We start from the raw sequence: 16801 nt of genomic DNA, 5'->3' as shown, positions 1-16801 counted from the left end.
ATCAAAAAGAAGCACATAGAGGTTTGGATATGCATATGACCTCTCAAAACCAAGAGATAACAAGAAAGCATCAATCTTTTGATACCAAGCACGAGGTGCTTGTTTGAGACCATAAAGAGCTTTCTTCAACAAGTAAACATGGTCCTCATGTCCTTGAATCACAAAACCAAGAGGCTGCTCCACATAAACTTCCTCCTCTAAATCACCGTTCAGAAAGGTAGATTTAACATCCATCTGGAACACAGGCCATCTGAAACGAGCAGCCAGAGCCAAAACAATACGAATGGAAGTAAACCTGGCTGTAGGAGCAAATGTCTCATCAAAGTCCTCGCCGGCATTTTGAGCATATCCACGAGCAACAAGACGGGCCTTGTACTTATCCAAAGTACCATCTGCATGAAACTTGACTTTGAAGATCCATTTGACACCGATGACTCGTCGATGTAAAGGCCGTCGTACTAAATCCCATGTATGATTCCTCTCAATAGAGGACATCTCGGCTTCCATAGCCTGTCGCCACTGTGGTTGGGCAAGGGCCTCCTCTGGAGATTCGGGCTCATCAATTGTCTGCAAAGTACTCATAAGAGCATAATTCACTGTGGGAGTGGGAACCTGAGAAGATCTCCTCAGACCGGATGAAGAAGTAGAGACCTGGTCATGCAACTGACTATCAGAAAGGCCAGAATCTTGAAGTAATTGCTGGACCCAACGGGGTGGACCAGCCCTCCTCACAAATGTGGAAAAGGAAGTATCCGCGGCTGAGAAGTTCCGGAAGACGGTCCAACACTCTGTATGGGGCTGGAAACAGCAGAAACAGGGGCTGAAATAGTAGCAACAGCGGGCTGAATCGCTACCGAAGTCACCGGAGGCACAGGGGGTGATGAAGTGCCTGATGGGAGCAAAGAAAATTCACCGATATCGGGCAGAAATGTCCTCAGAAAACTGCATGGGTGAAGAGGAATCAAATCCAAAGAGGGTCTCATCAAAGCGAGCATCACGAGATATGATGATGTCCTCCAACGTAGGATCCCAAAAGCGGTATCCTTTTGACTTCGAACTATATCCCGTAAAGATCATCCTCTTCGACTTTGGGGAAAGTGTAGTCCTCTTTTGACCTGGCACATGTACAAACGCAACACAACCGAAAACTTGTAAGTGTGAGACGGAGGGCTTATGTCCAGAAAACGCCTCCTCTGGTGTCTTCCCATCGACCGCCTTTGTGAGAGAGCGATTGATGAGATAAACTGAGGTAGCCACAGCTTCACCCTAGAAAGAGGGAGGAAGACTCGCATGATGCAAGAGGGATCGAGCCGTCTCCTTCACTGTTTGGTTCTTGCGCTCCACTACTCCATTTTGCTGAGGAGTATAAGGAACAGTCGTCTGCCGCTGGATGCCTTTAGAAGTAAGAAACTCATCAAAAGGTACAAACTCACCACCATTGTCAGTTCGTAAGAATGAAACTTTGCTTTGAGATTGGTTCTCAACCATTGGAAGCCAAGACCTGAAATTGGCAAATGCATGAGATTTGCGTGCCAAGAAACACACCCATACCTTCCGTGTGAAGTCATCCACCAAGAGCATATAATAACGGGCCCCACCAAGGGACTCAACCTCCATAGGGCCAGCCAAGTCTACGTGGATCAACTCAAGTCTCCGAGTAGCTCTATGTGTAGCCTCTTCTGGAAGGGACTCCCTGTGATGTTTCCCCATCATGCAAGAGGAACAAATGTGTGGGAGAGCTCTCAACTCTGGAAGTCCACTAACAAGTTGCTTGGAATGAAGCTTTTGCAGAGCGGCAATAGGCACATGACCAAAACGTGAATGCCACAAAGAAGTATCTGCAATAGAAACTAAGGCATGGGAGGGAGAGAAAAGCTGATGAAGATGAGATTCCGAGGAAGAAATATGAGAAGAGAAGTTGGTGATCTTGTGTCACGTGCATCCCGCACTTGGATGCCACGTAGACATTTCTGTACAGAAGGTGCAGGACCTGGGATGGTGAACTGGTCCCATGTGAGCCCAGTCCGGGACGAGTCAGCCAGGGATCCATCTCAGTCGTCCGAGGTCAGGTGTGCATTGTCCTGCACATGAGTCCAAGGTCAGGTGTGCATTGTCCTGCACATGAAGCAGTGCCAGTCCGCGCTGTGAGTCTCCCTCTGGAATGATGTCAGATGTGCTGAGTATCTGGTTTGCAACTGGATGCCAGGCCTCTGTAGGCATGTAGTTTGCATGTAGAGATGGGGCCAGCCCATAGGGCTACCCCAGGGCAAGGATTTGCATTGGCATAATTAGCATGGGCATGGGGGAGGTATAGAACCACCCCCAAGGGGCCAGGAGGGCCCACATTGTGCCCACCAGCCATGGCTTGGGCTGGAAGGACAGTCGGCCAGGCCTAGGGCTGCTGGACAGGCAGCCGACAGGGGTAGAAGCCCTGTCCAGCCAGTCGGCCAGGTGTGGGGGGCAGTCCCCACACCCATGCGCAGATGCCCAGCAGCCTGGTGCTGTCCCAGAAGTACATGCGCAGGCTGGACAGCATTTATTATGGTGTGAAATCATTTATTGCACAAGACACAGTCGTGAGGCTGTCCTGAAGACAGCCGACTGCATGATATGAGTAGTATATAAGCCCAGCCCATAATTCATTCATATCATCTCACAATTCACCAAGAGCCTCAAGCATTCAAGGGCCAGGACAGCCAAGGGTTTGCTAAAGCTAAGGGGTGAAGGACTGAAGGTCAAGGGCAGGTTTTCCAGCCAAGAAAAGGTCAAGTACTTTTGTATTTGTTTCAGATTTACATCATTCTAATAAAGCAAATACACCATCCGTGGTGGGGGCCCTACAGAGGGTAATTGGGACCCAATACTGTGTCCTTCTCCATCTCCCCCTTCTCTCTCTATTTTTTTGCACATCGTCTTTTCAGTTGTGCGTTAATTCCGTCGCGAAAAGAGTGCTGTTTTCTGAGTTTTGAAGTACCGATCCTTCTCCGAAGTTTCCGCATATTAAAGTGGTATCAGAGCCTACTTCAAGGACGAAGATTCAGCAAAGAAAACCAGAAAATTTTTTCGCTCGTGTGGTTGGTTTTTAGACGCCGGTGGACTACCCCTTTCGGAGTGACTCCTGTCCCTCGAAGGACGGTTGGTTTTTAGCCTCCGGAAGCCTCCGGAAGTCTCCCACACAGATAGTGGATGGTCAGATTGCGTTCCGGAAAGGAATTGCATATTCCCGCTATGGCGAGCTTGGCGACGAGAGAGAACCAGAACCATGGGACCAGAGTGCACCAGGCAGCCCAGCTAGGGCACCCGGCTTGAGTGTACAAGACATGTTCCAGCAGATGATGCGAGCAATCGCAGACCAGACAACCAAGTTGGACGAGCAGAAGGCGCGGATTTTGGCTCTGGAGGAGCGTTCTCGCTCTCCAGCGTCGCGTTTTCCATCTCCTCCTCCCTCTCCTTCCGTACCCCAGATACCAGATCCTCGTCACAGGGACCCTCTCGAGGGGTCACAGCCGCAGTCAAGCTCCTTGCTTGAGAGGCAGATACGGGCATTGGAGATTCGACAACGAGAAGACGAAGCCATGCGACGAGTGGAACACGAGCGTTACCTCCGAGCTTTGGACGCCAGATTGACACCGGCGGCGCCCTCGAATCATTTTCCCGAGAAAATGAACTTCAGTAAGTATAATGGTAAACTCGATCCCACTACTCTGTATTCATGGTTACATCAATTTGAAGCTTACTTTGCCGTAGTTAGGAAATCAGATATTGACAAAGTGATCTTAGCCAGTTGGTATTTGGAAGGTGAGGCCATTCCTTGGTGGACTCAGTGGGCTCATGCCCACACCAGATCCGGTATGGCAGCTTATGGGTGGGACGAGTTCGTCCGTGACCTTAAGCAGCGGTTTTTACCGCCCCACTACCTTGAGCGACTCGAAGACGAGTTCAGGGGAGCGCGTCAGAACGCGCAACCAGTCCTTCAGTTTGCCAATAGAATTTCGACCTTGTGTCTACAATTAGGCTTATCTGATGCGGACAAGAAAGGGCAGTTTTTGTATGGCCTGGACACGCAAATCCAATGGGAGGTGCGTATGTTTAGGCCAGCCACCTTTGAGGACGCACTCTCGCTTGCGCAGAGTGCAGAAATGAAACACAATGGTGGCAAGCCCAAGACTTCCCAGCCGGCTTCTCCCAAGGCTAACACCTCGGGGGGCAAAAGCCAGAACCAGACGGGGTCTTCCCCAGGACCGAGCCCGGGAGCCTCTGGCTCCAAGAACTCGCACAATGCGTCTAAGCTTACTCCAGACCAGAAAGCGGAGGCAGGCAAGACAGGTGGCAAGTTGAGTGCTGAGGAGCTTGCTCAGTACAGGAAGGAGGGTAGATGTTACTTTTGTCACACAAAAGGACATACTTCTCGGGATTGTCCGAAGAAGCCTCCAAAGCCCGCCGCCGCCTCCACAGCTTCCGTGGTGAGCACAGCTCCCACACAGACCCCAGCGGCTACCCCTAGTTCTTCAAACCCCGGTGCTTCAGTTGGAGCAATTATTAGCCGGGAGCTCGAAGATAAGCAGAAGGGCGCCCATGACCAGGAGTATGAGCGCAACGAATTGCTCAAGTCCTTTGGCTACATAGGTGGCCAGAGAGTCGTTGTCTTGTTTGACAGCGGCAGCACAGAGGATGTGATCACGGAAGAGGCCGCTAGGCGTGCCCGCTTCGAGCTCACTCCGGTGGACAAACAAGTTGAGGGTTTTAGCACAGGTATGACTACGAGCGTCAAGTATGAAGCTCTAGGTGCTAAATTAGTCATTCAGGGCATAGAGTTTGTGCGTGATTTTATGGTTGCCCCTCTTGTAGGAGCAGACATAATTTTGGGTATCCAGTGGTTTCACAAGTTTCTTCCTGATGTCAAGTGGGACAAGCACACGTTCCAGATTGATCGGAATGTGTCAAACACCCCTGTGACCATTAAGTGTGAGCCAGGTATTCCAAACTTTCCGCTCATAAGCCACTTGCAGGCTAAGCGAGCAGTCAGGAAAGGCGCACAGTGTGCGATGATTTACGTCCAGACAGCCCAGACGGTGGCCAGTGCTTCCGAGAAGTACTCGGTTCTCCATGAAAAGTTCCAGAAGATTTTTCTTCGGGACAGTCTCCCTCCCCAGCTTCCCCCGTCCAGACCGGAGGATCACAAGATTGACCTCCTCCCAGGCTCGGAACCCCCGAGCAAGTTTCCGTATCGCCTTTCTAAGGCCATGGAATCGGAGTTGGACCGCCAACTCCAAGAATTGTTGCAAGCTGGCTTCATCCGCCCCAGCGTGTCGCCATTTGCAGCACCGATCTTATTTGTCAAGAAGAAAGATGGGTCTTCTCGGTTGTGTGTCGATTATCGTGCACTCAACAAGCTGACTATCAAGAGCAGATTCTCGATGCCTCGAATTGACTATATTCTCGAGAGGCTGAATGGCGCTAAGGTGTTCTCTAAATTGGATTTAAAGAGTGGGTACCACCAGGTTCGGATTGTTGAGGGGGACATCCCCAAGACAGCTTTCCGTACAGAACGGGCCCACTATGAATTTGTGGTTATGCCATTTGGATTGACGAACGCCCCAGCTACATTTAACCGCATGATGATGCGTATTTTCCGGGAGTTGATTGGAGTGTGTGTGTTCATATTTCTGGACGACATACTCATATTTTCAGCTACAGTTGAGCAGCATGACATTGATGTGGAGAAAGTCCTTACGTTGCTGGAAAGCAACGAGCTCTATATCAATGAAAAGAAGTCAGAATTTTATCTGTTCCAGGTACATTACTTGGGATATATAATCAGTGCCGAAGGCATTCGACTTGATCCGGCTAAAGTGGCCGAGATTGTTAACTGGGAAGTACCTCAGACTGCTTATGACATTAGATCATTTGTGGGCATATGCCAGGCATATTCCACCCACATTGACAAGTTTTCTGATCTCTCGGCAGACCTCACCGATCTGCTAAAGGGAGTGAAAACAAGGAGGCAAAAGATTCGAATGACTCCACGAGCGTTGGAGGCATTCCAGAACCTCAAGGTGGCTTTATCAGAAGCGCCTTGTCTAGCCCTTGCCTCGTGGGACGAACCATTTCAGGTGATCACCGATGCGAGTAACATCGCAATTGGAGGTGTATTGCAACAGAATGGTCATCCAGTAGCTTACATGTCTCGTAAGTTACTGCCCGCCGAAAAGAATTACTCAGTCTATGATCGTGAACTCCTAGCAGTCATTCAGGCCTTGAAACATTGGAAACATTTCCTGTATGGCCGTGACTTCGAGGTCCGCACTGACCATCAGGCATTGCGCTGGATTCAGACGATGCCAAGTGCACAGTGGAGTGATCGACAACACCGCTGGAGTCAGATATTCCAGCAGTTTGGTGGTATGATTGAGTACCTTCCAGGAAAGGCCAATCCAGTGGCCGATGCTTTGAGCAGGAAGGGACAAGTATCCGCGATTCAGACCACTAGACTGGACCTTGTTGGTACAGGACTAGAAGACATGAAGCACACGTACGCGGATTCCGAGGAATTCGGTACACAGTGGGAACAGGCATTGGATGCCACAGGACCATGCCATTTTCTGATACGCGATGGTTGGCTTTACTACAAAGGCCGACTGTGTGTCATGAAATCATTCCGGGCAGCTCTTCTCCATGATGCCCATGACGCCATTACAGGTGGTCATAGGGGCATGAATTCGACTCTGGAGAAATTAGAACGACAATACTATTGGCCAAAGATGAGGCGTGATGTGTTTACTTATGTACAACGCTGTGACATTTGTCAAAAGGTGAAAGCTCCTCGTGGAAAGAAGATAGGGTTGTTACAGCCTTTGCCAATTCCTGAGGGTCCTTTCCAAGACATTTCGATGGACTTTGTCACAAATCTGCCTCCCAGTCCGAGTAAGCGTAATACACAGTGTTTGATTATTGTTGACAGGTTCAGCAAATTTGTGATGCTTATTCCTTGCAGGGCCAATGTGACCGCCGAGGATGTTGCCCAGCTATTCATTCGGCATTGGTACCCGATTGGTGGGATTCCTAGGACCATAGTGTCAGACCGAGATGCCAAGTTTACCAGTCATTTTTGGAGGGCATTGTTTGATAATTTTGGTACTAAGTTGAATTTTTCCAGTGCATTCCACCCACAGACAGATGGCCAGACAGAGATATACAACCAGTTGGCCTTTGATGTGCTGAAGTGTTATGTCCACGATCAGCAAGGTAAGTGGGAATCGTTTTTGCCTTTAGTTCAAGCTGTTCTGAATGACTCTTTTTCTTCAGCTATTGGCAGGACTCCATATGAGGCAGCGTTTGGAAGACCTTTCCAGTCGTTGTTAACCAGGACTTCGTCTTCAGTACCGGAGGCGAACAGAGTGACGGAGTCTTACCAGGAGATTCTAGAGTCCGTTAAAGACAGATTGGCTAAAGCGCAAGAGGCCTACACTCGACAGGCCAATAAAGACCGAAGGGACATGAAGTTTTCGCAAGGAGATTGGGTATATCTTCGGATTATGAAGCAAAGATTAAAGCAGGTGGGCAAGCGATGCCCAAAGTTGTCTTTCAGGAGCTTCGGACCATTCCCCATCCGGAAAAAGATTAATGAGGTGTCTATGCAGTTAAAGCTACCTCCGAGTTGGACTATGCACGATGTATTCCATGTCAGTTGGTTAAAGCCATATGCAGGTCCACCCCCTTCAGAGGTCAAAGACGAAGCGGAACCAGACATTATAGATGAAGCAGAGGTAATGGTTCCAGAACAGATCCTTCTGCACCGTTTCAAGCATGGCTCAGGCCGAAGACTACGACAGTTCCTCACGAAGTTTCAGGACCGAGGAACTCATGAAGCGGTATGGCTCGACAAAGAATTTTTCGAAGACTATCCGGCTTTATTGACGGATTATTTGGAGGCTATGCAGCTTCCGTCAAGTTAAGCAGAAGGGGATGTCACGTGCATCCCGCACTTGGATGCCACGTAGACATTTCTGTACAGAAGGTGCAGGACCTGGGATGGTGAACTGGTCCCATGTGAGCCCAGTCCGGGACGAGTCAGCCAGGGATCCATCTCAGTCGTCCGAGGTCAGGTGTGCATTGTCCTGCACATGAAGCAGTGCCAGTCCGCGCTGTGAGTCTCCCTCTGGAATGATGTCAGATGTGCTGAGTATCTGGTTTGCAACTGGATGCCAGGCCTCTGTAGGCATGTAGTTTGCATGTAGAGATGGGGCCAGCCCATAGGGCTACCCCAGGGCAAGGATTTGCATTGGCATAATTAGCATGGGCATGGGGGAGGTATAGAACCACCCCCAAGGGGCCAGGAGGGCCCACATTGTGCCCACCAGCCATGGCTTGGGCTGGAAGGACAGTCGGCCAGGCCTAGGGCTGCTGGACAGGCAGCCGACAGGGGTAGAAGCCCTGTCCAGCCAGTCGGCCAGGTGTGGGGGGCAGTCCCCACACCCATGCGCAGATGCCCAGCAGCCTGGTGCTGTCCCAGAAGTACATGCGCAGGCTGGACAGCATTTATTATGGTGTGAAATCATTTATTGCACAAGACACAGTCGTGAGGCTGTCCTGAAGACAGCCGACTGCATGATATGAGTAGTATATAAGCCCAGCCCATAATTCATTCATATCATCTCACAATTCACCAAGAGCCTCAAGCATTCAAGGGCCAGGACAGCCAAGGGTTTGCTAAAGCTAAGGGGTGAAGGACTGAAGGTCAAGGGCAGGTTTTCCAGCCAAGAAAAGGTCAAGTACTTTTGTATTTGTTTCAGATTTACATCATTCTAATAAAGCAAATACACCATCCGTGGTGGGGGCCCTACAGAGGGTAATTGGGACCCAATACTGTGTCCTTCTCCATCTCCCCCTTCTCTCTCTATTTTTCTGCACATCGTCTTTTCAGTTGTGCGTTAATTCCGTCGCGAAAAGAGTGCTGTTTTCTGAGTTTTGAAGTACCGATCCTTCTCCGAAGTTTCCGCATATTAAATCTTGTAGAGGCCTTCATCATGAACACCATTAGCCACAACCGTAAGAGTCCTCCGATCAATCACATCAATCACCTCATCATCGAAATAAATGCCAAGTCCCTTCCGAGCAGCCATGTTCACTAAAAACAAATTCTTCGAAATACGTGGCACATGTAAAACATCATGTAAAGCAGCAGAGGAACCAAAAGAAATGTTACCAACTCCATGGACAAGTAAGGAGTCATCATCTCCAATGCGTACAGAAGAAGAAAGTGGCTTGTAATCCTCCATAATGTGGGAATGTTTGGTCATATGTGCCGAAGCGCCGCTATCACCAATCCACTCAATTTCTTCATGTGTGGCACTCACCTCTGCATCAGAAGTGATCTCTGTGACCACAAGGAAGGAATCCTGTGAAGAAACGGGAGAATCTGTAACTACCATGTATGCCACTTTGGCATTGCCCTCCTCTGGAACCTTGTCCTTGCCTTTGTCTGTACCTGTTTTGGGCTGCCAGAAGGGCCTATTATACCTTTTGTTCTATAAACATTGAGTTGAAGGCTTGTGTGAGAGGGAAAGCTCAATACCCACAACAGATAGAGGCTTCTGTATATGTGGTATTGTAATGCTCAAAAAGATCATGGTGTTTTGGAAGCTTTGGTTTTGCATATTATAGTACTTTTGTAAGTACTAGATTTTGTGCTTGTATAATCTGGTATCTATGTGAGGAGAAGTGAGAGCCCTCATAGCTAATACTGGGGGGAGAGGGAGAGAGCACGCAGTTAACGATCAATTTTGTCATTAAAAAAAGAAATTGACGAAAGTACACATGATATCACCCACACCTGCAAGTGCCATTGCTCACACGGGAGATTTGAACCTACAACCTGGGAACCTATGTACCCAATAGTACACATGATATCACCCACACCCACACCCACACCCACACCCACACCCACAAGTGCCATTGCTCACACAGGGCAGATTTGAACGTACAACCTGCGGACCCATGTACTAAATCCTAACCGCTGCAACCAGATGGGCATTTTGTCATGATTTTTCAATATTTATCGTATAAATTATGATTTTTTGGTCCCCTTGTTGCATGCGTTCACTTAGTTTGAACTTTTACAGATTTACGGTGATGGTGACAGACATCTGGATGCTGGGGCTGGAAAGAACCGCGACAAGTGGTCGAATCGCTTCAAAATAGCCAAAGACATCTTGAAGGATTTGCCTGAGGATCAGTGGGACTTAAAACAAGACGAAATATGTGAAAAATACAGGGAAGTTTACAGAGAAACATGGAAGCATCCTTACACTGCAGAATGCCTTGCACGTTGTTCAAATCTTATGATCTATGATGACCATGAAATACGAGACAACTGGGGTGACAATCCATCGGATCGGCGACGAGAATGTCTCGAGTTTTTCATTGCTCGATGTGCATGGATTGCCACTTTGGAATATCAAAGACAGCTATATGAGGATGTTGATTTCTCGAATTGGAAGGCAATCACGAAGGTAAACATGGCACAACTTTGTTTTCCTGAAATTCACGCCACTCAAAGAGGCATGCAGCATTTTCATACATCCAAACACGTAAATTGATATTTTTAAACCAAACTGAGATGATTGAGGGATCTCAAGCTGTTCCTTGAAGCATTTTAAGTCTTTACAAAACAAATTTTTGCGACTTCCACTAATGTTTTGAATGGCAGGATCACCACTTCCATGTCGTAGGCAAAGTTGGACTGATGTTCCTAGACATTCGTGGCTCACGGACCTTTCATCGTGAAGAAGGAGATACAACACCATATCTAGGGTCTAGACAATGGGAAGACATCAAGCAGGCTCTTGGAGAAGGTGGTCTTTTTCACACAGTTCAGGTTTTGGTAGTTTGTTCACCTGCCCCTCTTGTATTCCTTGTTCCATCGATTACAAATGCTGCTGCTAGTACCGTCAACCGACTGGAAGATTTCAAAGGGCACTGGTCAGCCCACAAAAACGAGCAGAAAGACATGATTGAAAGCTTGAATAAATGGAAAGTTTCTCGAAAAGGCCGTGAAGTGATTGTTTTGGGAGGTAAGGTCTTATGACTTGAATGAGATTTTGGAATTAGTTATGAACCAAGTGCTAGTGTTAAAGACTAAACAAGCATTTTAGTGGATCTAGAAGTGTGGATTGCACCCCCGCCTTTTGCCTTCTAGGCAATAAGGCTATGTAGTATGAAGGTCTCTCACTCACGAGCATGCAAATTATCTTCTTTTGAGTAGCAAACATAACACTAGCTGGCACATTCACTCTTGACTGGATTTTTTGGGTAGGAATTTAACCAACCATTCCTCCTTTTTTTCCCCACTAGCCTTAGGCCCAAGATCCTCCTGTAGTTACCATTTTTTCACTGTCCACAGGCTCCTGAAGCGTTGCTACCAAGGAAGTACCTTGCGGGGTTTTGAACCCAAGACCTCTTGTAGTTACCATTTCTTTACTGTCCACAGGTTCCTGAAGCGTTGCTGCCAAGGAATTACCTTGCGGGTTTTTGAACCCAAGACCTGGTCCTAAGCAAACACCTTTACCATTTGGGCTATCACCTCATTGGCTTAAGCAAAGGTGTTTACCACTTGGGCTATCACCTCTTTGGTTTAACCAAACATTCTTAAGCAGAAAAGTGGCGTCTTTTGACCATGTCCATGCTAAACTAGTCCACTGGTTATATAGCAAATCCCATGTCCATGATAGCACATGTTACACTAACTAACCTAGAAGAGCATGTCATACTCCTTTCTCAGAAAAGAACCCGTGCATGTGATATACCCTGTTGCTTTATTGGGTCCAAAGTGGAGGTGGGTTAGGGCTTGGATTTTTATTATTATAAAATCTTGCCAATTCTGAAAGGATTCATCCAGTGAAACTGTCCCTAGTCATACGTACAGTCTGGAATCCCACCCTTTTTTAGTGGTTGGAAGGTGGTGACCTGTCGGTAGCCAGCCCATCACCAGCAAGAAGGAAAAATTTTCCTCTTTATTTCTTTCATGGGTGGCCAAACCTGGCTGAGCCTAGGGTGCATGGCAGGGGCTGTTTTGGCCATGCCTAACAACCTTCCAAAACCATGGCCCAGTGTGCCTCCTCGCTGGCTGTATGGTTTTCCTGATTTTCCTCCAGTCCAGCACTTCCTTGCAGAGGACAGAGGAAACAAGGTTTGGATGTAGACTTCAGCATTGAACGAAAATTGTGCAGGTGTGGGGGGCTTGGCATGCAAGACATATCCGTCTATGTGCAAAAGGTAAGAGAAAAGCCTTATCCATCTATGTTGCAAAAGAGTTATAGACTAATGATCACATAGATACCTATCTAGTGTGTTCTCTTAAGCAAAAATTGCAGCCATTGCCTTCCAGCTTCTGCAATGAAATGTGCTTTTGTATCACGGCGACACATCGGCTAACAAGCAAACACTTCTAATGAATTATTCCTCACACACATGGCTGCCAGCCAGCTCTCGCCATCCCATAAGTCCGGCTTGCTGGATGCGGAGAAGAAGGGGGGGTGGTTAATTAAAGACAAGCCGCAGACATGCGTAGCATCTACCTTGTGTATCATCAGATTTGCACGTGTAAGATTAATCCAGTAGCAGCCCAAGTGAAATCCCCCTACCCCTCCCAAAAAAACAAAAACAAACAAACAAACCCCAAACCCCTTCTTCCTCTCAAATGTAAAGGAGAGAGGAGGTAGGGGTGGGGGTGCTGGTGGGGGTGGGGGAGTTCTTGGCCATAGGGATCTAGTGCCAGTGGTTGTGAATTTATCTTGGAACTCTCTAGTATCTGGCTGCCTGGGCCTACTGTAGAAGCTCATAAATTTACATTCTACTGACAATGGATAGAGTTTGCAGGTGATGTACACTGTGGTGGGCATTCTTGCATTTTGAAGTCTGGTGAAACTCTCTTCTATCAGCTAACCACCAGTCCGATCGCAAATATGCCACTACCAAAGTCTGCATATTATGTCATGCGTTTTGCTGAGCAAGTGGAACGCATTCATGAAGGGATCAAATTCCGTCATTTCAACTGGACAAGAGCTCGAAACTATGGCTTGGTTCATGTGAAATTCCCAAAGGAAGAGGTCTGTATTCCTAGGAACTTTATCTTATTATACAGTTTATGAAATTCCTACCATGTTCCCTAATAAGGCATGACTAGACTTGTTTAGGATATATTGGTTTGATCTACAGCCTGCATTTTACAAAGAAATCATCAGTTAAAGAGCATGCATTTGGATTGTTTCTTAAGACATTTCTCAATCTATGCTTTTAAAATTTATCATAGTGGTTCGGTTTTTAAATTGTAGTTGCTCTCTTGGACTATTTTTCAGGATGAGGAGAAACTACCAGAAATCATAACACAACTTGTTAGAGGAAAGTTTATGAGACCAGTCAGGATGGGAAAGAGAGTAAGTAATCGAGAGAAGGATACATGCACTGCATGTAATTTAATGGTGCCATTTGTACTGTGTAAGAGGAAGCTGATCAGCTTGGCTCTCAAGGCTTGTGAAGAGACTCTTCTTTGTCACAGCAGCTATAGACAGGAAACTATTGAGAAACATGATAAGCTACTCTGTAAAGATAAAAAATAAACTGCATATGCCATGCAAGGACAAAATCTAGTGGGTGCAAGGCTTTTGGCCTAGTGGTTAGAACCCTGCATTCCTTAACCTTGGGGGAAAACAGGATGTGGGGGGTGTGCAGCATGCTGTATACAAGTGGAATCTGCAACATATCCATGCCTTAATTCATCAATCCATGCTTTTCATCGATACTTCGAACTCCATTGTCCATGCTTTATACATCATCTATAATGGAGACATCATTTGGCATTCATCCTCCATCTCAAGTATTAAACTAGTCCCATGGATGGCAGAAGATATTATATACTCCATAAATGGATGAGACATTGTGGTAGAGCTATTCTCAAAGCCGCCTTTATGCTTGCTTTCAATACAGATTGTGTAATTTTTACAAAGGATATTTTCATTTGTAGATAAAATTGTAATTTTCTAATAGGCTTCAGCCATTAAAGAAGTATTCATGGCTATGCAAATCTACCCATGGAAACAAATCTCGAGAGTTTGTTGAGGTCTTTTCGCTCGTGTCGAAACACGCCATCATTGACTTCAGTGGTGAGTCAAAGAGCAGGCATCAAGCATTTGCTAAAAGTGCGACTAAAATCATTGTTTGTATGATTGTGCTAAGATGCATACACTATGGCTATGTGGGTGACTGATGCCGATCTTATGTAGAAATTTAGACTTGAAAACACCACCACTATCTCAATGGTTCACCTTTGATGGTAAAGCTATTACCTCACTATACTATGCAAGAAGCTCATATATCTAATAGATTATTTTCTAAGTATTCATGAATATAGACAAAACAAAATTGAATAGCTAAACAAATAGTGTCATTTACACATAAGTATTCATGAAAATAGACAAAACAAAATTGAATAGCTAAACAAATAGTCATTTACACATATAAGTATGAAGATTACACTCTAAACCTTAGGCCAAAGTTTGCTTTCATCTCCTTTAAAATTAAACATGGTTCAAAGTATAAAGATAAAGCATTTTACCACATCAAAGAGGTAGCCATCAATTAACATGTTATGTCGAAACTAAACCGTAGGGAAGATGATGTTTACCAAAAGTTTTGCTTCAAGTGCAAAATATGAAGGAAAATAAAGCTATCATTCAAGAGAAAAAGTGACCAACAAAAGCAATGGAGCCCTAGCATAGCATCATGCATAGTCAAAGGTTTCAGCATCAAACAACTTCATGGTCCATACCTTGACAAATTTTGTGGTACCTTAATCCTCTATATCCTCCATGATGTCATCATCATCATCTTGAAGTAGAGGCTATGGTTCTAAATAAGCTTAACTAGGCTTGCTCCTTACTATTGGCATGATATGGCTATGGCTCTAAATAAGCTTAACATGGCTTGCTCCTTACTGTTGGCATGACATGTCCCTACCTAGATGGCACAGTAGAGTTTCTCCCTTTCCTCAAAGCACACATTGTAGTGGTGTAGATCCTTGCAAAGTATCAAAACCTCACTCAGAAAATTAGTCCAACAAATGATGACACATGGGTTCACAATCTTCTTTGATACATTTGTGTGATAGAAGGCTAAGAAAGTATGTTAAGAGCATTATACTGACTAAAGCCTCACAACCATATCTTTATAATACACTTACAAATATTTTTCTAGGAGTAAGGGTCACATTTGGGTTACACATATGAGATACACTAAACATGCACACACTATAAACAAGTGCTTTAAATTTGCAAAATGCCCTAGAGTCATAATCTCCAATGCAATGACAAGTCTTTCCCGAGGATAATGGGTGGTACAATGAATTTGATTCTTTAACAAATCAAATGCAAGAAAGTATTCTTAGAGGAAGACTAAGGTAATCGAAATACCACAATTTTAGCATCAACAAAAACTATATAAAATCCGTTACTCTCTCTCTCTCTCTCTCTCTCTAATGAAGAGTGAGTCTAGCTCTTTTTCACTCTATTCCTAGGTAGTGAAGAGAGACTCAATCTCTCTTTGTCTTTGTCTCTTAAAAAATTCAAATCCATAAGATTTTTCTATGGATGTTTTCTTCATTTTTGAGTTGAGAGATAAACATTTTTAGAGTGGGTGGCACCGTTTGATTTAATCGTCTAATCATTAAAACAAAATAATAGTATGAAAGGGAACCAAAGTATTGGGCAACAATAAGAAGATTATAACTTAAAAGAATCATTTATTAAAAGGAGGCCTTTAGAGGAAAGGTGCCATCACTCCAAGCCTTATCCTCTTGTGAAAGTCATCTTTTTGCATTGTGAAGTGAGAATGTGTATAGATCTCACTTTTTTTTTTGGGTACTACATGCATATCTTTTGTATCTTGATGATGCTATTATTGATAAAGTGGCTAGCCTCTAAGCTTAAATGCCAATGGGCAACTCATTAGATTTTTTCTTTTTTGCGAGAGTAGTTACTAAATAAAATGTCATTGGGTAGGTTCAAACCCATGGTCAAGAGGCCGAGTGATAACTCATTAGACTTCATTGTAGCATAGCAAAGGAGCTAGTGAAGCTAGTTAACTAAAACTGGGGACTAACTTTAGTAGAGAGACAATTGGACAAAGGAAGGGAGAAGGGTTGAAGATGAGTGTCTGAGAGGGAAGGAGAGATTCTGCATAGGGAGGGTGGGAGAGGGAGAAAGAGAGGGAAGAGGGTGGGAGAGGGAGAGGGAGAGGGAGGGAGGAGGGTGGGAGAGTGAGAGGGAGAGGGAAAGGAAGGACATAAAGAGGGAATATGGTGGGAGAGGGAGAGGGGACATAAAGAGGGAAGACGGTGGGAGAGGGAGAGGGAAAGGAAGGACATAATGAGGGAAGATGGTGGGAGAGGAAAAGGAAGGACATAATGAGGGAAGATGGTGGGAGAGGGAGAGAGAAAGGGAAGAGGGTGGGAGATGGGGAGAGAGAGAGATAGAGAGGGAGAGAGGGAGATAAGGAGAGAAAGAGGGAAGGAGATTTAGAGGGAGGGTGGGACATGGAGAAAGAGAGAGAGAGGGTAGGAGAGATTATTCATAGGGAGGTTAGGAGAGGGAGAGGGCAAGGAAGGTGTGAGGGAAGAGGATGGGATAGGGAGAGGAAGGAGAGAGAGAGAGAGAAGTAAGAGGGTGGGAGAGGGAGAGGGAAAGGGAGAGGGAGAGAGAGAGGGAGAGAGGAAAGAGGGTGGGAGAGAAAGAGGGAAGGAGAGAGTGTG

The 16801-nt window shown here is 46.0% G+C and overlaps 1 protein-coding gene across 1 annotated transcript in view; it reads left to right on the top strand.

Annotated features, from left to right (window-relative positions):
* Positions 1-14098, top strand: part of LOC147612959 (uncharacterized) — a 36238-nt gene extending 22140 nt beyond the window's left edge. Inside the window, exons 2-5 of the mRNA XM_086782236.1 lie at positions 10122-10511; positions 10709-11072; positions 12877-13106; positions 13356-14098. Of these exons, the coding sequence (XP_086638362.1) occupies positions 10122-10511; positions 10709-11072; positions 12877-13106; positions 13356-13616 (1245 nt within the window). The 3' untranslated portion in view covers positions 13617-14098. The remainder of the gene's footprint in view (positions 1-10121; positions 10512-10708; positions 11073-12876; positions 13107-13355) is intronic.
* The last annotated feature ends 2703 nt before the right edge of the window (positions 14099-16801 follow it).

Source organism: Cibotium barometz, chromosome 44 (genome assembly GCF_041138505.1).
Source record: "Cibotium barometz isolate CiBa-2024 chromosome 44, ASM4113850v1, whole genome shotgun sequence".
NCBI lineage: Eukaryota > Viridiplantae > Streptophyta > Polypodiopsida > Cyatheales > Cibotiaceae > Cibotium > Cibotium barometz.
Note: the sequence above shows the minus strand (reverse complement) of the source record. Positions and strands in the feature narration are given on the sequence as shown.